The sequence below is a fragment of the Lagopus leucura genome, unplaced genomic scaffold (genome assembly GCF_019238085.1).
Source record: "Lagopus leucura isolate 7727_CA_CO unplaced genomic scaffold, USGS_WTPT01 Super-Scaffold_100004, whole genome shotgun sequence".
Taxonomy (NCBI): domain Eukaryota; kingdom Metazoa; phylum Chordata; class Aves; order Galliformes; family Phasianidae; genus Lagopus; species Lagopus leucura.
Window position 1 is genome coordinate 129,680 of NW_024962264.1, and position 26,219 is coordinate 155,898.

Genomic DNA, 26,219 nt, shown 5'->3' on the forward strand with positions numbered 1-26,219 from the left:
AGCAGGGCCCGGCAGCGACAGCCAGGTACCGGCAGGCAACACCCTGCCCGCGTCGGGATTTCGGAGCAGATCCTCCTTCCTTAACCACACGGCGAGGGCAGGCTTTGGGTCCCATCGGTCCCTAAGGAATGAGGCCGAGCCACAGCCCCATGGGGTGAGCAGGCGGCCGCAGCCTTCACACAGAGGAGGGGAGCAGCCCTCGTGGCACCTCGTTCTCTATCGGGGCCGAGGAAGGGGTGTCCCCGGGACCTGCAGCCTTATCGAGGGGCTCGGTGACTGCTGCCGCGCCCCGATAGGGCGCTGCCGTCAGGCGATAGCGCTGGAGCGGGCGGCGTACCGCAGCGACGGGAGCTCCGCGAGGGAGGCACGGCGCGCCGATCCCGATTTTAGGAAAAGCCCATAGGTTAAACCGTTTCAAACTAATAACGAAGGCCGAGAGCGCGCTTCAGAGCTTCACCGAGGAGGCGGGGCGGTCGGGCCCGACGCCTCCCAGGGCCCGCACTCAACCTGCGCGTCCCCCGCGCGCCCCACGCGGGTCCGGGGCAGGGCGCTGCGGCGCAGGGCGGGGCCTCCCGAGCGCCGCCCCTCCCGGCGCTGCCCCCACCCAGCCGCAGCACGGCGCGGAGCGGCTCGGCATGGCGGGGTTGTGCTGCCCGCAGCAGGGTGGCTACTGCCGCGCGGCCGCGGCCATGAACCTCCTGCTGGGCGTCTTCCACGTCCTCCTGCCCTGCTTTCGCCCCGGCGAGGCGCAAGGGCGAGGTGAGCGCGGCGGGGGGCGGCCGGGGGCGGCCGGGGCGGGAGACGGCGCTGCGAGCGGGTCTCCGGGGCGGCCGCCGCGGTGGCGGCGCGGGGACACAAAGGAGCCGGGCCGCGCTCCCCTTCCCCACCCTTCCCGGTGCCCCCGGACCGGGCGCGGCCGGCACATGTGTGCTTTCTCTTTCTGCCCGCAGCCGTCGAGCCCATCCCCGGAGTGGTGGAGCTGTGGCAGGCCGAGGAGGGCGAGCTTCTGCTGCCCGCGCAGGTGAGGGGGCCGGGGGGCGGCTGCGGAGCGGCTGCGGGGCGGGGCGGCGGCGGGGCCGGGCTGTCAGGCGGCGTCCATGTTCCCGGGGGCTGCTTCCCCTGCACGCCTTCCGCCCTCGGCCCCGGCTGGCCGCCTTCTGCCCGCGTGCCCTTTGTCGTTTTGTAAAGTGTTTATGTTTCATTTGCGAAGCCCGAGCGTGCCTGTCCGAGTGCGCCTTTGCGTGGTGAATGCCGAATGGTCGCACGGTAATTGTGCGTCTGTCTGCGTTAATCAGTCCGCTCAGGTGAAGCCATTTTCCGCCCTCCCGTAATGACGCATCATCTGTGATGTCACTCCCCGGACCGTGGTGCATTTTGGTTTTGCTGAGCTCCTTTTGTCGGGTAGTAACAGAATGCGTTGAATTCCGCGCAGACAGAGGAGTGAGAATGGTAGAAGCACGGGGCCGGGCCTGGGAGGGAGTAGCGCTGACAGCGAGGCAGAGCTTTCGGCACCGCAGGCGGTCAGTGGACACCGAGGGAGCCAGCTGTGCACTGAGCTCTGCGCGCCCAGCTGCATGGCAGCGGGCTGGGAGCTGAGGAGCAGTGGTCCTTGGGGGCATCTCCTGTCTGAGGGGTTGGCAGGGCGGTTCTTTTCTTTGGAGCCATTATACAGTGCTTGGTGCTCAACCACTGGTAGCCACTGATGTAGAGGAATGCAGCAGAACTGTCATTTTGCACCAAAGCTAGCTGGCATTGGGAGTTGCCTGCTGATGCCCAGCTTCCCATAGTTAATGTGTACTGCTGTTCATTATGTGCCTGGTGTTACTCAGAAGCGTAGATGTGCTAGATGCTGAGAGGGCCAGAGGTGCCTGGCAAACCTGCCCTTTGCTTGCTCAAGTCCTTACCTTGGCATTAGGAAGCATTGAGCGTAGGACCATGTAATGCTGTCGTTCATAGTTACTTTTTGTTGCTGAGGAGTGATTATGTCACATTTACATCCTGAAAAGATGAGATCCTCTTGGAAAGTGCTTTCTTCTCTGAGCATCCCAATAGAAATGAGCTCTGGTGTGGCTGCAGTTAAATTGGGTGTGAATGGCTTGGTGTCATTCAGTGCATGACCCTGCTGTACCACTGAGGCAGCGAAAAGGCCGAGGCTGATCTTCTGTAGTTTCAGAGGCCGCACTGTATATGCTGGAAAGCAAACAGATCTAGTTCCAGTTATGACAGAGCAAGAAGTGAAAATCACAATAGGCTTGCTGAAATGCAGCGCTGGCAGTAAAAGCCAGATGAACTAGAATCTGTGAGCACTAGTGGTGCAGAGGCTGCTTTGCATCGCTTTCAGAGCTGGAGGCTCAAGCAGCATCTGCCTAGTGTGAGGCTGCTTGAACTACAGTGGGAGGGCCTGGGTTCCTCACATAGGTTTCAGGACAAAAATTCAACCTTCCAGGCTCAGTCTTACTGCTCACATTTCTACTCCCCTGCAGGCTTTGGCTTAGCACCTCTCAGAATTTTCCATTTGGCGGAAAGAGAGGAGACCTCTCCGCATCCCTGTAGATGTGAGGATAGACTCCTCAATGAGGAGCAGTGCTGCTGGCCTGCTGTTGCTGTTTGTAGCTGTCCTTGAGCTCCTGACGGAAGGGGTGTTGCTCTGTATCAAGGGTCTTGGCTAGTGAAAGTAGTTCAGTGTCATAGCTCTGCTGCTGTCTGGTTAGTACAGAGCTTGGCAAAAGTATTAGCAGGACTCTTCTGATTCAGACAGCCACTTCACCTGGTAACGTTTGAGTTCCATTCCTTTATTTGAGAGATGGTGAAATTCGTTGGAGATTTGCTGCGTGTTGATAGCCACTCTGCATGAAACAGAGATCTGACTTGCTTCTGCAAAGAAGCTGCTGCATTCACTTATTCGCAAGAGCAGGCTTTCCCAGTTAGACACCCAGCTTGTTATTGCCCAACGTCCCTGCACCAGTATGGTGGTGGTGTACTGGGGAGGTAAGGGACTGCTGGAATGAAGAGCTTCCTGCTTTTGGGTCAGTAGCAGACCTTGTTTGACAAAGAGGTCTCCACATGTTTAAAGATAGGCCTGGGGGAAGGCATAGGGTGCAGGAAATGTCCTGGTTCCTTGACCAAGTTCTTCCTCTTCTGTTCTGAAGGAAGGTGGGAGGAAAGGGGTGCAGCACAGTAACGAGGGCTTGCACTGCAGAAGGGAAGAACCTGAAGAGGGATCCTCCTAGAGCACCAGCCTGCATGTCCTGAGCACTGAGCAGGATAGAGATGAGCTTGCCTTGTCTGTGTAGGCCTTTGGCCTTTTGTTGGCAGCTTATCAGCGCTGTCTGATGCTTTTCCCTTTCTGTAGTGGCTTTGCACTATTATCTTATTTTCCATGCATCATCAGTTGTCTGTGACATAGCAATTTTGAGCGTTTCTTGCTGCATGCAGCATTTGAGAACGACAGTCAGATCGTTCAGTTGCCCAGTCAGCTGCCAAGTTGCCTGTGCCTGCTTTTGTTTGTAAGGTTGCAAGCGGAATAAAGACATCAAGCTAAAAGGAAAGGGGAGGCATTTCAGTCTTTGTAGCCATCTCACAGTATCACTGCCAGCTTGCGCTGCATGTGTGCTCACTGGAGCACAGCCGCCGAGGCCTGCACGCCTCCTCCCTCCTCGCTCTACCTTCTGTTTCCTTCTGCCTCCCTCTCATTGTTTGTGGGCCCCCTCCCAACTTCCCTCCTGTGTGAAGTAGCTTCATGCCTTTTTTTCCTTCTTTTTTTTTTTTTTTTTTTTTAATATCTTTCCCTCTCCTTGGGATTAATGTCAGCATTGGCTTTCTCTGCAGTTTGGCTGCAGAGCGGTGGGCTGGTGGCTGGCTGTGGCTGTGATGCCATGCCTGAGCCTGAGTGATAATGGAGTACGTGAGCCAGGGAGAAGCTAGCATGCTTCCACCAGTCCTCTTCCAAGAGTAATGACTTTGTCCTGGGTTCCCTTCTTGCTTTAAAATGGTTCAAATGGTCCCAGCTGGCAGTACTGCTGATATTCCCCTTGGGCCCAGTTTCCCTTTTTCTACAGAGGTGGTGTCAAGCATGGAGTGGTTGCAGAGCTGCTGCTTTCTCTTCCTTCTTTTCCTCAGTCTCCTTTTTATAGCGTGGTGATGTAAAATGTCTCTGAGGTGGCTGGATTTTGGTTTTGCTTCCTGTTAGTTGTTCTTTAATTGCTGAAAAATGTGAAGCTTTGCCTGCCCTGACAGCTGGTAGATGACTGGAAAGTCAGTGGGATTTTGGTGCAGGAAGTATCATGAAGTGAGAAAGCCTTGGTTAGAGCAGTTGTGATTTTTATTCAGGTATTGTGTGGATTTGGTTGGCTTTTTTGCAGCTTGTTAATATTAACTTGAATGAAATGCTCAGGAGAAGTCCCTTTGTCCCTTGACACTCAAGCCCTTCTCTGTTTTGCTAAAGAGGGGAGAAAGAGCTTGAAGGGGAGCATTGTGAGAGGGTCAGGGCTTCAGTCTTTATGACCACAAAAAATGAATACCATCCGTTAGTTATGGTGGGCACCACTGAAAGGAACTACTGGAGAATTGTGGCAAGATTATCTCTATCAGAAAGTGCTCGGGTAAGTACTTGGAGAATCTGAGGGCAGTAGTGAACTGGTTAGTTAAATATGGAGATGGGCATTCAGTGGTTTCTTTGTAGCTCATGAAATCGCTGAGGTTGGAAAAGACCACTAAGATCAGCAGATCCAGCCCCAACCCATCCCCACCATCGATATTCCACTCTTTAACTCCCAGTGCCCTGCATGACAACATGATGAGGAACACCGGTGGAGAACCATAGAACTTTAACACCCTTGAGCTGTGTTCCTCAGTGCTATGATTTCATTTTTAAGAGAAATAACGAAGGCCATTTCTGGGCCTCATCATGACCAAAAATGGCAGTAAGTCATCAAAGGGAGTATAGATACCAAACATTCCTTTTATCTTTTCCCCAGTGTCTGTGTCATGTCTGTATGATGCAGTGGGTTTTCTGCTTTCCTTGGCTGCTGCAGGTAGGATGTGGACAAAATGGCTCTTAAGGGAATGGCTTGAGTACATTTGAATTTATTTGCAGGTCTTTAGGAAGCTACAGTGACTGCTTGTTTCAGATACTGTGATAATGTTTCAGGCATTGAATTTTTGAGAAAGAGGCAGATGCCGCAATATTTGCTGTATCTTAATTGATTACAGACATGAGGGAAATACAGAGCTGCGTGGGCTTTTGCTATAAATGTTCTGCCTAGATCTGTAAGATTTTTTTTTTGACCATGTAGTAGAGATTTGTCTTTAGTTCTTTGGTGCTGCTTGGACTAACTAACGAGGTTCATTTCTCAGCTGGTTTTGAAAGCTGGTGAAGACCTTGATCTAGTGTACGTACCTGTGATATAAGGCACTGTTGTATGTCATTCAGAGTGGCATGTTCTATCAGCTATGCTCAGATTAATATGTGTAGTCACCTACTTCAAAGCAGGGCTTGTCTGAAGGCACATAATTTGTGTGAAAGCCTGAGACAGGCTTGGGGTGGGGATTATTTCTCTGGGCTGTAAAAAGGCCCTTCCAGCCTCCCAGTTAGCTGCTGGATGCTGCTGATATGACTTAAGATGGGCTGGCCATGCAGCTTATGCAGGAACTGTCAAGCCAGGCTCTACGCACTGTGTGACACGAGGGAGGCTCTTTCAGGGCATGAGATAAGCACCTGCCCACACTCAGGATGAGGTCTGGAGGGGGGGGAGATTTCACTTTCCTCTCAGGATAGGCTTCTGTAGCCTGCATTTTGGCCTCGTGAACTGCTCCCTTGTAGTGCTTGTTTGGAAGTACTGTAGCTGGGCAAGCCTTGCTTGCTTTGGTGGTAAAAAAAAAAAAGAAAAATTAAAAAAATTAAAAAAAAATCACATCCTCAGTGTAAGTGTATGTGTAGACTGTTGTATAAGGAAGAAGGTTGGAGAATGCTGGAAATGGAGCCTGGCATGTGTAAGCACAAAGTCAGGGGTGGTTTTATTTATTTTTTTTCTTGCACAATTGTATTTTCATGCTGTGACTGAAAAGTAGATTGGGAAGGCTTTCTTCATCATTGCTTAATAAGATTGAAGAGTAGTAGTCATCACTAAGGTATTGATGATTAGGAGTGAACACCGTAATGACAGTCCCAGGTTTCCAATGCCTGACAGATGTTGAGCCATTTAAAATAAGGATAGGTTGCCAGTCTGCCATGAGAGAGGTGAGGAGCCCTCTGGTTTTCCTCAGCATTGTACAGAGGTACTGGAAATAGCTGGGAGCTTGGAAGAACTGGAGAACAGATGGTGTCTGTGTCATGCCGTACCGGAAGAGGCTTGCGGGCACAAGGGTTGGCTCGATTCTCAGAGGCAGAAGGAGCGCTCTTAATTTTAAAGTGGATTATCTTTTCCCCTATTATTTCATTGCTAATGTTCATACCTGGTGTCTTATGGAACTACCGCCTGCTCCTGCAGGAGCTGGAAGAGCTATTCTTGAAAATGTTAATCTCCCTAAAATCATACCTCATTTCATTAGCACATATTGGGTTGTAATCTGTTTCGAAATGTATCTACAGCTCTCCTGGAAATTTCAACTGGTCAGGAACACAGTTACCTGCTTGTTTTAAATGGATTTCCTGCAGGGAGCTTATTGAACCAGTGCATGAGTTCATTTCTGTAGGCAGCTCCAAGTGTTCAGTGATGAACTGCAAGCTGGCAACATTTGTTTCCTATGTGTCTTGGAAATTACCTTTGTCCGACCATTGAGCTGTGCTTTCAGCTTACGCTCCTTCCAGTTTTTGTGTGTTTTGCTGGTGGTTGGTCTGTATTTGGGATCTGTATTTGGGATTTGTAGATCTGTATTTGGGATCTGAATGCCTTTGTTGGAACTTGCTGCCTTGTGCTTGCTTTTGGCATTACCACGTAACCTGAAAGTTAAGGCATTTTGCATCGTCTTGTCAGATACTGGAAATGATGCTTACTGACACAGGGAACGTAATTGGAAGGTGGAAGTCACCAATGTTGCTGTAGTTTGGAGGTGGTGGATGTTTTCAGACTTAAATTGGTTGTGTGAACAGAATTTGGGAGGGACACATTTGTATAAATGGGAAATAAGCCTGTTAAATCAATGGCTGAAAAAATAATGGAATAGCCACGATAGCTCACCACTTATTTGGCAAAATGAGCTGAGACCTCAAAGGAAATGGTCAGTATCCACCTTATTTGGATCACAAAGGGATTTCTGAAGGATTTGATTTTTTCTTTTTTATCCAGACAAGTCAGAGTAGTCCAACTCCAGCAGAATTATAAATAGCACTAAATAGTATATCCTGTGCATGCTGTAGTAATGCTGAGATCCTTACCAAGTGCTCTCTTTCTTTGGTAGGCTGATTCTGAGGAGGATGTAGAAGAGCATCCAGAAGAGCAAAGGTAAGCAAAACTCAAAAGAAAACAAGAGTACTGGATCTTATATTTTTTTGTTTTTGGAAATACATATTTTTTTCAGTACTTGTGACTTACTGGTTTCTAATACTGATATTACTTTGTTAGCAAATCCAGGAAGCAGCACATATGAGGCTAAAATAGCCTCTTGCATCTGTTTCTCTTTATTTATCTCTAAGCTGTGTTAAATTTCATTGCTTTTGCATGCGCGCGCACACAAAAAAATCCCATACTTATCAGTTCTGCTTTATGGTATATTTTATAATTCATTTCTTTAAACAAGAGGATCATTTTGATATCCAGAACATGCAAACGTAAGTAGTCTCGGAGTGTTAACGTGTACCAGGAGGATAAGGAGAACTTAAAGCCAAAGACTTCTTATTATGTTGCTGTGGAACAATAAATAGTCCACTTTATTCTTTGAAATCAGATAAGTAATAAAAGTGTTAAGAAACGTGGCCTTCAGCTTTGCTGTTTCTATTAGTACCAGGCCTCCTCTATTTCAAGGTGCTGGGTAAATAGTGTTGCAAGATTATTTCATTTTTTGAATACACATTTTGTTTCCTCTGAGTGTCCAGATTAAAATGCTTGGACATCTACCAGTGAAACACTTCCTTCCTTTGCTATGCGTTAATGTGGGTACAGCTTTCTGTGCCGTGCCAGTCACAAAGATCACAGAACTTAAAATAAACATGTAATGCCACTGTGTTCTGACGGCTGCTGTTAGCCAGAAATGCTTTGCTCGTTTGTCTCCTGTCTTTGCCCTTAGCTGGGGTTTGAGAGCGAGTAGATCTGATAAAACACAAGTGCTGCTGGGGTTGGCAGCAGGGGTACACACAGGGATGGCAGTGATTGACCTGTTCTATGCTGGAATGCTTCTTCCCAGAGTTTTCCTCCCCCCCCCCCCCCTTGCTGCCTCATCAGGAGCCTTCTTTTCTGAACCCAGTATCAGCATAGGGCTCTTGTGGCCCATTTCTGTGGAGGTGACAAAATGGCATGGAAAGAGGATGGGAGTGTTCCTGCTGCCTCTAACAGGTGTTGCTGACAGTTTGTGCTTAGTTACATCCCCTGATTCATATCTGTAGAAGGGAAAAGGAATCATTTTTTCTCCTCTTTGAGAAAAAGGGTGGGTGAGGTGAAAGCTGGCATTATCCCTGCATAAATACAGGACCTTCTGTCTTTCTTCTTGGGATTAGTATGGTTTTGATGCATAATTTTTACTACCTGCCTAAACATGCTCTTTTTCTTGAGATGTCATCGGCCTCAAATGCTGTTCTTAAGGTGGTTACTGAGAAATAGGAAAGAATGATTTGACATTTTGTCGTTCAGATGCTTAAAGACTCTAGTAATTACTCATTTCCAAAAATGAGGGTGTTTTATGGAAATGCAGCTTCTAAGGCTCACTGGTGCATGGATGGAAACATTCCTCTGTCGTCATACTCAAATGCTTGAGGAAACTTGCCTAAACACGTACTCATTTGTGTGCACCTTTCAAACAGTTCTGGCTTGCTGCAATGTGTAAACACTGATCTATGCCTATAATGAAGGAATGTAATGAAGAAGACCTAGCAAGAATCTGTTGGAAAGGCTAGAACTTGCTAGGTTCTTTCCAGATTAACTTTGATTCCCTTGACTTACGTCACAGTGTGCTGAGGTCATGGGGATTTCCTTTTCTTATAGCAGCAAAACATGAGTGCTCACAGAATCTCCCATCTTGTTGTCTGCCAACGTGCCCTAGGGAAGTCAGCTAAACATGCTGCAGTTCCCCAGAGCACTTGAAGCAAAGGATCTGGAAGCAGCAGTGTGAATGGAAGTTGATGGAAACAGAGAATTCAGAATTTTCCCCAGAGCTGAAGAAAGCAGAATATTCATTCATTTTGGGGTATGAATGAGAAGATCTCTTCCCAAAACGCTGTTTTATTCATTTTTAGATTCTAGGCTAATGGGCTTGTTAACCTACTTAAAAATGGTAAAGCGTGAACAGTCTGTTGGCCGACTTCCTGCCTATGTGCATCATGGGGTCTTCCTTTTTGGGCGGTCTTCCTTTGCTGCTGTTTTTTTTTTTTTTATGATTGTGCTAGAGGAATGGATGTTGTCGCATCATTTATGCCTTTTCTTTTAGTTTGCTTTTCTCTGCTTTCTGTCTCCCTGGATCAAACTCAACAGCGAGAAATACTGGGCGACAGATACTTGCCTTGCTGGATGTACTGCTTCAAGCCACAGTCTTTGACAGACTGAGTCATGCTTATTTGGTCTAACCTGTTAAAAGAAAACTTCACATTTCTTTTAGTTTTTTCTTACATTTGAAAGTCATCGGTGAAAAGATGTCTACTGGAAGGGTAACTTTGGTTCAAAATACTAGAAGAGTGTCGGTGATAGGTGTTGACAAAAAAGACTCTCTTCCCCCTGTGCTGAGGAACAGCACAGCTGGGAGTAACAGGATTTGAAAACTAAAGTGCTTTCTTTATTACGCGTACGCTAAAGCAGAATAAGTCAAAAGGCACAGATGAAGGTACAGTACTGCTCACTGATGTGCACAGGTGATTCATTTGAATCGTCTTTCCTCTTCAAGAAAGCAGACACTGAGCTACCAAAAGAAAAAAAGAATTTTCCAAGGTATGACATTCTTCATCTGTCATTTTGAGGAATTGAGTTTCTAAGCTGAGATAGTAAATAACACTTGCAGTAGTCCAAATAAAGTTGCACTCAGTAAAACAAGCCAAGCAAGTGCCTCTGTGTGTCCCTAGTATGCGCCATCCACCTCAGGTGGGTTCTTGCCTCCAGAGTTGCAGCAGGCATTCAGCACTTCCACCTCTCCTGATCCTGCAGTGGGATTGCTCCTTCTCTCATGGTTTTTTTTGCTGTACCTGTGCTTTGGATGTGGGGGGAAATGGGAAAGTAAAGATAGCAAAGGAGTAGTGTACTGACACATTGCTGTGTCCTGGCATTGGCCAGCGAGACGTTTAACATTGCGGAGGTGTGATAAAGTTGGTAATCTGGAAGGATTTAAGCTAACAGCTTGGAACTCCAGGGTGTACTGGTTGTCTGAGACAGCAGTGCAGTCATGGTACACATCTGCAAAACGACATGGTCAGCGCTCCTGCAGGTAGTTAGTAGGTGAAGGTACTGTGCTTTGTCTGGGAACTAGCATACTTCGCGTTGCAAATTTGAGTGTCAGTTTCTCACTGGTGACAATTTCATCCCTTCTGTGGTTCAGAAGCACAGATGAGCTTGGTACTACTATCTGCTAAGTCACTTTGGAAATCTAAAAACTTACCCAGATGACTCATCCTCAAAAAAGCCTATGTTTTGACAGTCCAGTTCTTGGAAAGTAATGGCATGGAACTGATATAAAGCTTGTGTGCCAGAAATTTGGCTTTGGTGCTCAAGTCAGGAAAAAAAAATAGTTTAGGATCAACTTAATTTTTTTTTTTTTTTTGTACTGAAAACAATGAAGATTGATTTATTTTTTCTTTATCAAAACAAATCATAGAGTCATGGAATCATAGAATTGCACAGGTTGGAAAACGCCTTCAAGATCATCAAGTGCAATCAAAATTCAAAAAGGCAAGGGGAAAAATTAGTGTCCAAATACAAAGTACTGTTCGATGTGGTATTTTCTTATTAAGCATTTTTACTAAGGCCAAAGTTGAGAAAGTTATTAAAGTGAGGAGCTAAAAAGTCACCTGGGAATGTTGAGGTATGACGTTTAAATGGTTTAAAAGGAGCCATCCTAAAACAGTGTTTTCAGCCAAAGCATCAGTCCAGTGCCACTAACCATTTAGGTTCCATTGGGCTTGCAGTTTCCCCCAGTATTTGAAAAAATTGTTGTGGGCTTTTCCTGGAATATATAATTCTGTAGTATGCCCTGAATGGGTGTCTTCACTGAATTGTACCAAAAAAAACACTTTGATATTGGTTAATTTTTGTTTTAGATACTTTTGCATTCTACTTACTACTTCTCCAAATCACCAGGGGACTTGTCATCTTAAGCTTTATTGGGTGCGTGAAGAAATGAATGTTGTGTTTCCTGCTTCCACTTCTAACAGTTACATCTACCTGCTGTCTTTGCATTCCTCATAGGTAACACAGGGGATCCTGTGAAGCTATAACAATAAATTTTAAAAAAGCTCACTGAAGGAAATAGTGGGAAGGTCAACAAAGTTAAGGAATCTTGTGGACGAAGAAGAAACAAATGGTTTTGGAAGGAACTATTGGCATTACTCCCACTCTCCTAGGTTTCTGTCAGGCATGGCTGGGGTAGCATACTGAATTCCTGCTTCTTTAATCTCTTTATCTCCATTTTATAAGTTTCAATTCATTCGCTGATGAACTTTGCCTTGATGAACTTTGCTTTTGTTATGGACAGCTGTGCTCCTCGTGTGTTGCTCCTTCCAAAACATGGGTTCTTCTGCAATTGTCATGCAATGCCATGTAATGTGTGTACATGCAATGCCATGTGAAATGCCATGTAATGAACCAATCGAAGAAGAAATACCATGCTTTGGGTTGTGGAATTCTGTCTTTTTTTAGCTTCTTCCTCATTTCCTCTTGCTGCTTTGTCTCTCCCACAGGTCTTTTCCATACTTCTGGCATTGTTTCTTTCTTCTCATGCTTCCTGTACAGGCCTGGGATGGCTGTAGTTCCAGGCCACGTGGCAAGTCTGCCTTGCCCTCTCTGCTGTCTGTGTGCTATCCTCTGTCTTTGGCAGCTCTACAAGTCAGATCAGAAGACAACTCTAGTTTCAAAGTACTTCTTTGCCTTAGTATTTGCCAGACTAACATTGGCTTGCCATCGTTCTGTTTTCTTCTGCAGCCTCCCCCTCCTGCCCCCTTGCTTTCACACTGTCCACTGCTGAGCAGAATGCTGAAGGTGTGTGTGCATGCCCAAGCCTGGTTGTACACCATTTTTATTTCTTTTAGGCTTTTGCTAAGCTGTACGTAGCCTATGTTTTGGGATGGAGTCTGCCCCAAATACACACTCTTTAGAGCTCAACCAGGCCTTATCTGAGCATATGGAACAAGGGTGCCAGGCCTCCTGCTCCGTTGGTTTTGGCACTGGTGCTGAAGCTGGAAGAAGTGGTGGCATGGGCTGCTGGTGCAGCTGTGCCTGAAAATGTGTGCGTGGATTTGGAATGGCATGCAGCCCCCCTCTGCTGGTGCTCCCCAGTGCTGCTGGGGAACTGGGCTGCCTTCTGCTTCAGCAGAACCTGCCTTGCCATCACTCAGGACAGGAGGGCACTGTGTGCTGGGGGGGGGGGGGGGGCGGAAAAAAAAAAAGCAAACAGCTGCTGTGGCACATTTGTCATTGTTGTAGTCATAATCTCAGTGTGGCTTTAGCCAGTGTGTTAATTCTGTACTGTAAGTAGTTTGGAGTAAGAACTTTTTACACTTCTACTTTTATATTTTAATACACTTATGATGACTTCACATGCTCATTAATCTGAAGATAATCCTTCTGATTTGTGGACAGCAGGACACAATATACTTAGCTTTATAAGTTTATCATTACTCAATTAGTTTTACTTCCCTAATAGTTGCCATTTAGTTCTCTTTTTTTACAAGAGCTTTATTCTTAGTAATTGTAATCACACTATTATGCAGTTAAAAGGTAGGCATCTGGAATAATTTACCATTGTCAGCAGTCTCAAAATGGGTACCCTGTAATTATTTGGAGTTTTAGTTCTCCTGCTGTTACAGATTGGGAAATCATTATAAAGTGGGAAAAATAAAGCAGCTTGTTTGGGGATTTGCAGAGTCCACTTTTGAATCATAAACACCAGCGTGTTGGTTTGATTTCTTTAGCTGACTATAAAGTTACCTGAAATATCTCTGTGTGGCACGGTAATGTGTTGGCAGGCAATGCTGTTACCTTTCTCTCGTCTTCCTAGACAGAGGCAAAACAACTCTAGCTTCTAGCACCTCACCTATTTTAATCTGATGAGGAAATGTGCCCTGGGAAAGCAGACTTCCCACCCTGGCAGGTGTCTGCGTGGCATGACTTGCAGGTAGTTGGGTGAAGGATCCTTCTTGGTAATTTTGGTATTTGCTGTGCCAGTGTAGGTAGAAACACAGTCAGAAAATCAAAGCAAGTAGCTCATCTGTGCCACTTTCGGTTCAGTCTTGGTTATACATTCAGACCCAAAGTGATGTAGAAATAAGGCTGCATTTTTTTTTTGTGTGTGTGTGTGTGTCTTGGTATCTTTTAGAAAGTGCAGAGAAATACAAATTAGGCAATGAGACCTCGGGGCGGTGGTTTTTGGGGGGGGGGGGGCGGGCCGGGGGTATACAAAACAGACTGTTTTCTGGAGAACAACTGGGCCTTGTGTAAGTTTTAAACAAAACAATTTCTCAATCAGAACCCATCACTGTGAAATTTTACTCTCAGAATTATGAAGGAACATTAGAGAGAATGGAATAGTGTTCCCTGGGAGGATGGTGGGAGATAGCCTTCTGGTTGTCTTTGTGAACTTGTTGGCTTCTGGTCTGCTATGAGGGATCTGCTGCAGTACCTGTTGAACAGTAGTTGGCAGTTCGCCGTCTCAACCACTTGGAAATCCACAGACATCAAATTAAGAAACTTCAAGCCCAGGGTAATAGGTGTTGTTACCATGCTGAAAGCCAACTTTTGCTGTAAAGCTTTATGAAGGAGCTATAAAGCCTTGGAAATAGAAAGGAGCAAGTTAAAATAGTGTAGAATGTTCATTGCTGTTGAAAGTGCAAAGTGTCTTATCCGTGATTTGTGGTTTTCTTGCTTTTTGTGTAGAAGCTGAACTTTCTGACATCGTATTTCTTGGTGTTGTGGTGTTTATTCACAACAGCACACTGCTTCAGCGAACGTGAGAAATGCAGAAAACAGCTCGCTGCTTCTTACGCCTAGATTGTTCAGAAACTGTTCTTTCAGACTGTGGGATGGTGACTGTCACAGTAGTGTAGCTGAGCCTTTGTTGTAAGTTACCTCAGTTCATTTGCAGTCCTAAAATTTGAAGCTGACTGGGCCCCTGCAAAGGCTTGTACATCAGTGGATTGATAACTTCACCAACTTATACAGGCTAGGAAGACTCTAGGAAGACGGGGGGTTGGACTCGATGATCTCTGGAGGTCCCTTCCAACCCCTACAATTCTGTGACTCTCAGAAACCTGAATGGCATGTGTAAAGAAGGTGACCTTTAGTCAAAACTGATCTGACATTCTTATGTACGTTCTCAGTATTTCTTTTTTTGTAGGTAGATCATTTGCCCCCCGCTACTGTAACGTTTCTCTCTGGGAACTAGTAATTTTCTTAGAAGGAATGAAGAATAGTCTCTTCTTTATGTATCTCAGCAACCTTGTGTCAATAATAAGGTTACCTTTGAACTGAAATGGGTAGACAGTCTCAGCTTTGCAAAGTGGACAAAGCAGTAATAGGTGAGCAGTTCATGTTCTGCTTTTTTTTTATTCTCTGCTACTTTCTGCCTTATTGGTAGCACATGTATATTTATTTTCTGAGTGAGACTTTCCCAGCTGTTTTTCAATCTTCTGTGAATGCTTATGCATAAGCTAGCAGAAAGTTAATAGTTTTTCCTGTTTTACTGTCCTTTATTCCTCTTTATGCCTTTTGAATGCTGTCGTGTTCCTGCAGTACGGTTTACCTCCTGATTTACAAGGGCTCTTCTTCTTTTGCCAGAGGCTCCAAAGTGGGATTGTTCTTAATAGTCTCAGACTTACAGTAGCTTTAGAGACCAGTTTTGAGTCTTTTCAAACATCTGCGATCAACTCCTGCAAAGTTATTTAAAAGCTGACATTGTTTGGCAAGCAGTGGATCCAAATGGTAATGCTTCAAAGAATTTAGGTTTGTTGGTGTGCTGAGGTCTTGACCTTTCCTGTTAAGCTGCTTCATTTGTTTCCGCAGTTTCTGGTTATAAGTCAAGAAACAGCCACCTGGCATCCTGCTTCCCCTGGTGCTCTGGCCTCTGTGAGCAGCTTTGAAGCATTTCTTCATGGGCAGCAGATGGGCTTTGGGATGGGATTGGGCAACTTCATACAGTGCTAGAGCTGTAGGTACTTGTTTCTTATTAGTGAGAACAGAAATGAGTTTGGCAGTCATGTATCAATGCAGAGTTAACCCATGTGCAAATTAGTGTATGGACTTGAATGCAGTTCCTTGGTATTTAGGACATGGGTCCTTGCTTGAGCAGTGAGTCTGGAATACCTTTAGAACAAGGAGAGACTTAGGAGACTTATTTAACTCCAAGCAAGTAGGCTGTGTGATGTGTTTAGCAGTGGAGAAAGGAAAAAACAGATGTGTGCTTGTTTTTGTGTTGAGGATCCTCTGCATGGGGTCTGAGATGTGGAGATTCCTGTGTTCTACAGTGCCTTTCAACTCCATAGCCACATAGTGCTCTTTGATAAAAGATGTCATTCCCACAAGCAATTGCCAAGACCTGTGCACTTTTGAAGGCTCTCAAACCTTCTCACTCTTTTTTTTTTTTTTTTTTTTTTTTGGTCAAGCTTCTTATACTCAAAGTACCCACGGTCTCAAGGATTTCCACGATGGGACCACTCAGAAGCCATTGTCACATTCTGTAATCTGGGTGTTTTATGAGCAGATGGGATCTCTGTATGCATCTCACTCAGTTTGAAGACCTTTAGCAGTTGTTAGTGCACAATCAAGCTGAGTCTGGAGAGGGTTGTGGCATAAATGACAAAACAGATTGATTTTTATTGGAGAATTACTTGTCATGATAGGGTACTTTTCTTTGATAGTAAATTCATTAAAAATGTTTATTATGTGTGGTAGAAAATAAAACAGTAATTTTAAAGTTCATGTATTATGCTTGCCTGATTTGCTGCTAAGCCACTGCTTAGAATATGAAGGTGTGCTTTGCATGAGACGTAGGAGCTGTGGATGCTAGATGTCCCTCTGACAGATCAGGTTGTGTTTGCTGGGATTAGTGCAAAAATTACTGTGCTGTTTGCTCTCTACTTGAAAAGTGGAACAGTCTGATGAGACACAGCGGTGATCATGCTGTACTGATCAGAATAAAAAGTTTTGTCTGCAGATGTTTTCTGCATTGAATTGCATTGTCTTACTGATTGAAGTTGTGACTTGACATTTTGCAGTTAAGGGCTGTACAATAGACTTACTGCCAAAAAAAGGTAAAGACCTGAACAGAGCAAGAATGAAGGTGCTAACTCAATAAGCATAAACATGTAATTCCTGTATTTTTTTATGGGATTGGAACAGTAACATGTTGCAATGCCCTTAGGAAGTGCAATACCATAGAGCATTTTGCAGCTTCTTTTCATGTTGTGGCTTTAATGTGCTCATTTTGTTTTTGTGCTTGCTCGCCTGTTAGTGCTTTGTGCCATGTGCATCATTGATTTGTGTCTAAATTTTGATTCCTGGCAGCTGGAGGAGTGTGGGGATTTGAAGGGCCTGTGCTTGACCTACTCCTTGACCCATGCTTTATGTTCTTTGTTGCTGTTAACTGCCTTTCTTCAATAGTTATTGTCCCATTTCTGTCCTGATGTGCTCCCTCTTATTCACAGCCTTTGCTGCAAGCAGCTGTCTGCAGCCCATGAGGTGCCTGCTGTCTGCTTAGGTATTTCTGTGGCCTGCTGGTGACCTACTTTCTGGGGCATTTAAATTCTCCTTCTGAAAAGGGGGCATTGCTGCCCTTTGTGAGTGGTCCCAGTGTTGCTGGGATAATGTGTCTGGTCCTCCAGATTCATGTAGACACTCTAAAACAATCACCAGCACACTCCTCCATCCCCACATTTTCAGGCTTGCTTGGTGTTTTTCATCTTGTAAGCTGTTAATGCCTTCTGCTGAATTTTACAAACTGTGGAATGGTAAGGTCAATAAATAAATAAATGTGGTGGTAGCCACAATTCCGTGTATTGTCTACTGCTCACCATAGGCTGGGGCAGCGCTTCACGCTTCCTGATTTTTCTCTAACCTTTTGCCACTGTTCTGACAAAAGCTGTGTCTTCCAGCCATCAAAGATTGTTCTTTTGAAGTTCTGTTGTTCCTTGTGTGTGTGTGTGTGTGTGTGTGTGTGTGAGAGAGAGAGAGAAATGTCACTGTGGTGTGTGTGTGTGTGTATGTGTGTGTTTGGAGTTCCCACATGGGACTGGGAGAGGAGCGCAGGTCAGCTGGTGAAGGTGACCTTGGACTCCAGAGGAGTCCTTGGTCTGCAAGTAGCAGCCGTCCATGACATGGAGAGCTTGGGAAGCCCCAGCTTAAATAGATCAGTTTTTGAAGAGCGCAGAAGCGAAGAGCATCACTTATTAAGTGAACACACATTTCTGGTTTATGAGGGTCATTAAGATGCAAAGCTTTACAGATCTTTGTCCTCAGAGCCACATGTGAAAATGCTGTGCCTACAGAGGCTTGTTCCTTTTCCCTTTCTTCTTAATGACCATGGGGGGTTAAAAGCAATGGATTGACATTTTAACTTGGTGAACTCTGGTTGGCTCCTTGGTTTTGAAATAAAGGAGGAAACAGTAGAATCTAGAGGAGGTAAAGTCTTAATATAGTACTTAATTGCAGTATTTTTTGAACTGATGCAAAATACCGAAAGCTGACTTCCTGCTGTTTTTTTTTTTCCTCTCCAACTCATTTTTCTCCCTTTTCTTACCCACTAGCTATCGTACCCAAGGAAGCAGACAGGGCTCCGGGTGCCTGTTGGTTGGGCATCAGAGCCCACATGCCAGCTGTAACGTAGAGGAGTTTTTTGGCGGTGGATGTTCTGTTAATTAACCTATGGAACAGAGAGTGTTTCACATGGTTCTGCTTTATTTAATAGTAGGAAGTTGCAGTGTTGTTTACACCAGAAGAAACTGGCATATAGTCTGCTTTGCATTGGCTTCAACACATTCCAGATATTTTGTAGGGGGACCCGATTTCTGCAATAAGCTTTCTAACTACTAATCTTAGTAATGCTAAAATTTTTGAGATGTTGCCAATTTGGATCATCTAGTATAATTTTTTTCATATTGTCTGTGTTTTATTTTTTTAACAACACACTTTAATAGAGCATAAATATTTGCTAGTGCTGAGGAGCAGGCCACAGATAGACCAAGAATGCTTCTTTTTATTAATAGCACTATATGGTGGAAGTGGCATTTCATTTTGCATGCCTGACCAAGAGTGCTGGTGATATGAGACAGATGCACAAGCTGGGTATTTTGGAAGGTACAGCAAGGGGAATTCTGCAGGCTGTCCTCGTGATGCCATGGTCAGAATGTGGAAATGATCTGATGTTGTGGGGACTTTCCCCCTTTTTCTGTCCGCAGATAGGGATGTGCTTGGAAATGTAACCAGTGTTGTGTATGGGGAGCTGGTTCTCGTTTCAATAAACATTTAGATATACTAATGGTTTTTACTAATGGGGGAATGGTTTAATGGGGAAATATTGGTAGTAGGTTGATGGTTGGTCTGGATGGCCTTGGAGGTCTTTTCCAGTTTTCCAACCTTGGTGATTCTGTGGGAAGGAAAAGCTCCTACTGGATGGTTGGTGTAGGTGGCTGGAGTATTGAAGCGTACGGATGGAGATGAAAATGCCTAGGTGCAGTGAGTTAATAAAACATGAATAAATGGTAAGTCTTCAGTGTTTTTGTAAGAAAAAAGTTCAGTATTTCTGTAGAAAATATATGTCCCGTATCAATATATTCAGTATCGTGTGTTGACTCCATCAGATGGCAGACAGTCTGGTAGGCTACTGCTGAAGGATGAAAAGCTTTGTGGAATGACACTGAAACAAGGAGAGGAGGAGCAAAAAGGGTATGCCGCATCCTGGCTGGGAGGGGGTAGAACCAAGAGCAGGGTGATGCTCTTATGAGATGGAGAGGAAGTGATTTGGGGATAAAGCTGCATTTTCTGTGATGCTGTTTGGTTACTGGCTGGTGCTTATCTTTTGCTTTCCCCCATGATGTTTCAAAGTGGCCCTAGGGATGGGAGCGCAGTGTTTGTCCCTTGCTCCTGGAGCCTACTGCAAGCATAGGAAGATTGTGTTGCAATTTCATGGTGGCATTGTGCTTTAAAGTACCTTAAAGAAAAGTGAAGCCTTCCTCTTTTCCTTTCTTTCTCCTTCTAAATTGTATTTCCATGGCCGTATGATACAGCTTGTGAAAATGCTATTTGGTGACATGAAAAATTGGAGATTCTTGGGAAGCCAGTGTGTATTGTTCAAATTCTGGATAGCTCCCACATACCTGAGAAAGTCTTGCATGAAGTTTTCTCTGCTGGGGGAGAGAATTAAGACTTTTAATAAGTGTGGCAATCAACAGCAGCTCCAACCTTTCACCCTGTAAAATTAAAATTAAGATAGCAGTGAGAGCTGGGCTTGGTGTGTTGATCCAGCAGAAGTTTGGTGAAAGGATTTTGAAAGAAGATCACGTGTTATTTATTTTCATAGAATGGCTTGAGTTGGAAGAGACCTTGAAGATCATCTATTTTCTAGACCCTGGGAACTTACTATGCTTAAAGCTGTATGCTTAAAGGTTGCTTTCTGTTTGAAGATTAGGGCTGAAATTGACAAAAGAGAAAACAGACGGTCCAGGCTGATGTTTCCCACTCTGTTGTCAGAGCTAGATTTTGCAGCTTTATATGGCGTGTGAGCTTAATGATGTCATGGCTTCTCTGGAGGGACAGACACTATCCGTTGCACTGTCCATGCTAAAGAGAGTAAGTTAGAAGCAGGTTTTCATTTATTTATTTAAGTTTTAGATATGAGTTTTCTTTCTTTTGTTTAGTTACCTTTTTAGCCATTGTTATTTTATTTTCTGTTTTGGGGAGGGTTTTAGTGCTTCCCAGGTGCAGTGTAAAGGCTTCTTATTGGCCTTAAGATCTGTTATACAAATCTTATCTGTATTAAAAGCCTGTACTCGTTCATTGCAAGAGGAAATCAGAAGACTTGGATTAATAAGGAAGCAGCAAGAGTTGACTATTGTAGGAAGATAAGCGCTCTTAATTATTAAGCAGGTCAAACAAAAGAGCCACAGGGCTCTTTTGTGCATCTTACTGAACTGTTCTAACTTAAAATGTTTTTGGTCAAGTTGGAAATTTTTTTTGGCTGCAGCTGTAAATAGAAGAGGGAAATAGTTGGCTGCAATGATTTTTGACAAGAATGTAACTTCCTATTACTCTGAGCTTTGCAGCCCCTTTGGGTTTTCTGTCAATAACCTCCTGTGTTCTCAGGCTAGAGCAAGATGTGCCTCGCGGGATATGTGTTGCGTTGCTCTCACTTGTGAAAGTGAAACGTTTGAAGTAGCATTGCTACTGAACTGACAGAAACTGGCCCTGAACCTTGGGAGCTTTTTAAGTAAGATTGTGCTTGATGAAGTGATTTTTATTTAATTCATCAAAATCAGAATGGCGGTTGATGCATTGAAAGGCTGGTTTTATTTGGACTGGAATCTCTTCTCTACTGTTTTGGTCCTCCTTAATGTTAATTTTTGAGTTTCAGCATCTCTCCTGTTGCAGGCATTCTGCAGAAACAGCAAGTGAATGCGTTGCTAATTTTAAAGAAATCAGTTTAATTGAGGCTGGTATGATAGAATTGGTACTTTATTTTCTTGGTTCTTTGTCATTGTTAGATTCCTGATTATATTGGTACAGGTTGATACCTAAAAGCAGTATAAATCACTAACACCTTTTGCCACATTATTGTTTGAAGGGCATAATTGAATACTTGGCTACGGGGCATGCAAAAGTTTATGAAAAGAAATTTACCTTCCTTGTCCTTAGGTACAGTGTAGGTGAGTATATGGTGAACTTTTTGCCTTTCTTAAGATTGTTTTATTCTCCTCCTTCACAAGAGTGTGCTGTAAAATCTGATTACTTTCAGTGAGGCACTTTGAGATCTGGGTAGAGAACGGTTATCTAAACGTCATGATGCTCCAGTGCAAGACTTAGAGCTCGGGTAATGCTTGGCCTGAGAAGGCTCTGTGTTGTCACTGCAAAAGCCCATTCCCTTTCTCTAGGTACTTTTTTCAGGTTACAGGCTCTGGCTTGGAGCTTGGATAAACAGTGATTATAAGAGGCCCATAGCTCCTGTTAGAACAGTTTTGAGTTGTGAGGGGTCAGCACTCTTCAAAAAGATGTCTGTTTTCACCTGTAGACTAGACCAGGGTGCTTCCAGGTCAGTTTTTCTTAATACTCTTGTATATCTGATTTAAGTTAACATCTTAAAAATTATGTGATCTTAGTGTTAGGTTTTGAAGAACAAACCAGGGCTCTGCAAGCAGTTTTAGGTTTTTGAAGGCTTTGGCAACGTTACTTGAGGAAGGGGGGGAAAAAAGCATGAAGTTGGCTAAAAGTCTCTGAGGTTTGAAAAACAATACCAACTGACTTGTGTGCCTTTGGGATTTGTGCTTTTATTTCACTCTCATGGAGTAGAAGCATTCATAAAAAGAGCTGAACAACAATATTTTCTCATAACTCCCAAGTTCCAGCACCTAGTGATTCAGGATAGAACAGTGAGAGTGCCATGGCTTCTGAGGGAGCCACTGATTCATTAGGCAAGTGATTCTAAATAAAAGTAAATGCGATAGATTTGGTGATAATAAAACAGATTGCAAAGAAAGAGGAAAAAAAAAGGTGAATTACAGGCTTTATTTCAGATAGTTGTCATCCTCATAGGTACTTAGAGGTGATTCTCTGTACTGTTGCAAAAATGAAGAGGCAGTTGTTTCACTGCAAGAAAGAAAAAGGAGAATGAAGGTAGTAGGGGCCTGCCCAGATACTCCGGCTTTGCTGATAGCAATGGAGATGCTTCCAAGGAAAATGTTTGATGTGCATTGGAACAAGTGGGCCCAGGCTGAACATCCAAAATGAATAACTAATGGTGTATCTCTGCCTGAATAAAACAGTACTTTGTGTGTATGTGTGCGTGTGTGTGTGTGGCCACAAGTCACAGGTTTGATCTAGGCCAGTGGTGCCTGAGTACCTGATTTGCACAGCCCATGTGCTCACTGTGTGCAAGAGTGACTGAACCATGCCCACAGCTGGAGGAGCCTCTGCAGTGCCCTCCCAGGGCTCTGCTTGGGGGCTTTCAGGACTTTTTCTGCCCTCTGGTTTTTATAATCACTTGGGAAGCCTCGCTTAATGAAGCAGCATGAAGGTGTTGTTAATGCTTTCTGTGTGGCACTAGTCTTCCTTTTTGTCAGAATCCCTGTTCTTAGTTTGTTGTTGAAGCAGGCTATCCAAGATGCCTAAAAATTACAGGCTGCATCTGGAGCATCTCTAGAGAGCTTTGGTTGTTGCTTGAAATCTGGGTGGCTGAGGGATTTTGAAAGAAGAGGTTTCAGAAAACAATTTCAAATAAACCGAAGTCATTGTGAATTCATTTCTTAATGTAGTACAGATTTCAGTTGTTTCAGAAATTGAGGATTGATTTACGGGAGGGAATAATTTCATTCTGTTGTTAAACATGCTTTATTGTGCTGCTGCTCAAATATAAACCACGCACGCATCTGGAGAAGAAAACGTTTTCTTTTCGTCAAGATATCTATTACAGCATCTTGTAATAGATGCTCTTCTAGAGTTCTGCAGGGCTCTTACGGTAATTTTTATCACACTGCATTTGTTGTCTTTGGGTGTTTTTCAAGGAGTCTATCTAGGTGTGAAGAGAAAAAAAAGTAAATTTGTGTTCTTATATTTACATCCCGTTGTGAGCACTTTCCTGATTACAAATTTAATGCAGTTATCATTTTGTACTAAGTGAAAATAAAGCACTGCTGGCTTAGATGGCTACTCTCAATAGTTCTTATATAAACCTTCTTGCAGAGTTATATAGGAAAGGACTAGGTGGTGAGGTGAGCAAAAGTTGCCTGGTAGAGCTATGACTGGTTGTGGAAGCCTGGAGACGAGGAGCTTGGCTTCACTCAGCTGGCTGGAGGAAAAAAAAAAAAAGGTTGCTTGAGCCAGCTGCCCCCTGAAGTCATGACTCCCACCATAAATCACAGGGTTTAGTTTTGGAGAGAAATTGTCTTGTCCACTGATTTATCAGTGATCAGCTCTCCTTGCCTATTTTTAGCCAAAAGATGCAAGATAGCAGGCATGCAGGCAGAGCAGTTTTACAGTGGTAATGCTGTGTTGGCATCTGTGCTGTGGTGTGCTCCCTGGTGTCTGTAAAGCAGCACTCTTCTTCCACAGGCAGTGGTGCACTCTCACAAAGCCTATGAAGGAATCCTGGTGACGAATCGCCTGTCCCCAGGCGTGTGGAGATAGGCAGTGAGTCAGTCCTTCCCCTCTTCCCTCAACAGTGCAGCACTAAGTATAGCAGAGGCTTTTTGCCTTCTAAGTTTTCAGTGCTTGAAACCCTTATTTTTCTTCTTTTATCTGCTGAACTTTTTTTTAATTTTTAATAAATCACCCGTGGCTTGTGGGGTGCTGGGTAACCTAGGTCTGTACAACTGGGGAAGAGAAGACTGAAGGGGGATCTGATCAGTGTTCATAAATGTCTAAGAGGAGGTGGGAGGCAAATGGGTGAAACCAGGCTCTTCTCAGTGGTGCATAGCAATAGGACAAGGAATAATGGCCTAAAACTTAAACACGGGAAGTTCCATACTGACATGCAGAAGAACTTTTTAATGGTATGGATGGCAGAGCACTGGAATGGGTTGCCCAAAGATGTTGTGGAGTCTCCTTCTGTAGAGAGCCTCATCTGGATGCCTACCTTGTGCAACTTGGTCTAGGTCTAGGTCTTGGTCTGCTTTGGCAGGTGGGTTGGACTTGACGATCTCTTGAGGTCCCTTCCACCCCCTGCTATTCTATGATTCTGTGACTATGGTTTGCAGAAGACTTTAGTTCAGCTGCTGCTGGGATCTGTTACCATATCTGCATTGATTTCTCCTTAATTAATAAATCCATTCATCAGAATAGTTTTCGTGTTAGCAATATTCAACAGTGCTGACAATACCTGGGTTCTGTTAATGTGTCCATCTCCTTCGTGTGCTTTTTGTTTATCAGGAGTAGTCTGGGGGATGAATCTGAAATCGATCCGTAAATGTTTTTTTAAGTTTCGTTTCTCTGTTTCAGTTTACATATATGAATTGTGCTTTCTTCTGCAGTATACATGCTTTTGTATCTCAGAGCCTCATCCCTGTGGGTTGTAGAATTCATACACTGAGCATATGAAGTGCCAAAATGCCAAACATAAAAAGTCAGATTACAATTCTGTGAATATAATGGAAGCAAACAAACAAAAAACCAACAAAAGAAGTCAACAACCATTATACTGTCTGATCAGCATCACTTGAAGAGGACCTCTTGCATGTTAAGGAATCCTGACCCTTTTGTCTGCTGCTTCCCACAACTGCATGGATAAAAAAGCACAATTAAATGCCCTCTTTGTTTTTTTCTCTATCTGTGGTCAACAAAGGGCATGAGAGAGGGTAGGAAGGGCCACTTTTCACAAGTGATGTTTTTCCCAACTACAGGTGTTGCTGTATGAATTATCAGATAACAGGCATCCTAATTGTAGAATCTGAAGTTATCAGCTAAAGAAAGAGGGATAACAGGAATGTTTAGAGGAATTGATGGGAGGAAAAAAAAATCCTTGCAGTGAGCTCTGAACTTCAGCTCAGCTGCCATTTGCCCTGCAGGTTGCTGGGGGTTCATATATGTCTATGTATATCTGCATGTATGTGTGTGTGTATATACATGTATAAGATGGATTGACTCTTCTGACGTTTTCTAAAAGAAGACAATTTCTTCAGAGTAGACTTGGTCTCCTGTTTGCAGTTTTATGGGAACACTTTTCTTGTGTTCAGTGAAGTATAAATAATACCTCACTGGAACAGAATTTCCTTTTCTGTTCAATATGGGTGGAGGATGGGTAGAAAACCTGTTTGATTATTTGGAGGAAATGTTTGTGAGTAGTATGTATTACATATAAACCCTCATTTTGGGGACTGCAAGTATTTAATAAATAAGTTGTGCTGATCTGGTTGTCTACTGATCTTCTCTAGTAGTAGCAAAGAATAACAAAACTTAAAGAAGGAAGGTCAAAACACTTTCAGCTGCTATCTAGCAGCACTTCATGCACATGTGTGATTAGCATCGCTGTGTTGGAAGCCCTGGGCTAGTCCCATCAACAGAACACCAACATGTCCCCCAAACCTTATGCAACACCAGCAGTTCTGTGTCCCTCTGATGTCCTGTTCCCCACATGTGAACACCTACAGGAATTCTTAGCAGAGGGAATGGGATGCCCTAAGGTCTTACAGCTTGTTGAACAGTCATTGTGAAGGTAGCTGTCAGGCGTTCCTTTCCCCTCTTCCATTTTTCTCCTGTTTCCCTCCAGTTTGGACTGTTTGTCCCCTGAGATTTCAGAATTTGAAAGATGGTGCTCTGTCGGTCAGCCTGAGAAATGGGAGAGGAGTGGAACCTGGCTTTGCTAAACAGGATGGTGGTGGAAAAGCAATGAGGTAGAAACCCTATCTCCACATTAGGGAGTTGTTTCAAGACTTCCATTCTTAGGCTGATATTTGTGGGCTGTTCCCAGGCCTGTTACTTTCTCATGAAAGTATGTACTTTTTTGGGCATACAGTCTGCAGCCAACAGGTTTTTTGGCATAATTTGAAGTGAATCCATTTGTGAGATTAGGTTTGTTTGTTTGTTTATTTTAAAGTAAGTGTTCTGTTTTACAAGTGACTTCAGTTTTTAAGCCTCTTAATATATCTGTCTTTGAAACATTCTTCTGTGTCAAATGCACTGCTGAGATCTGGTTGGCAGCCTCGGTTGGTTGGGGTTGGTGCATGAGAGTGTCCTGCCAGA

At 44.1% G+C, this 26,219-nt stretch overlaps 1 protein-coding gene across 6 annotated transcripts in view; it reads left to right on the forward strand.

Annotated features, from left to right (window-relative positions):
* The first annotated feature begins 627 nt into the window (after nucleotides 1-627).
* TMEM131L (transmembrane 131 like) overlaps nucleotides 628-26,219 on the forward strand; it is a 67,428-nt gene continuing 41,836 nt past the window's right edge. For all 6 annotated transcript variants that reach the window (XM_042870721.1, XM_042870722.1, XM_042870723.1 and 3 more), the window contains exons 1-3: nucleotides 628-759; nucleotides 951-1,021; nucleotides 7,399-7,442. In XM_042870721.1, the coding sequence (XP_042726655.1) occupies nucleotides 636-759; nucleotides 951-1,021; nucleotides 7,399-7,442 (239 nt within the window). In that variant the 5' untranslated portion in view covers nucleotides 628-635. The remainder of the gene's footprint in view (nucleotides 760-950; nucleotides 1,022-7,398; nucleotides 7,443-26,219) is intronic.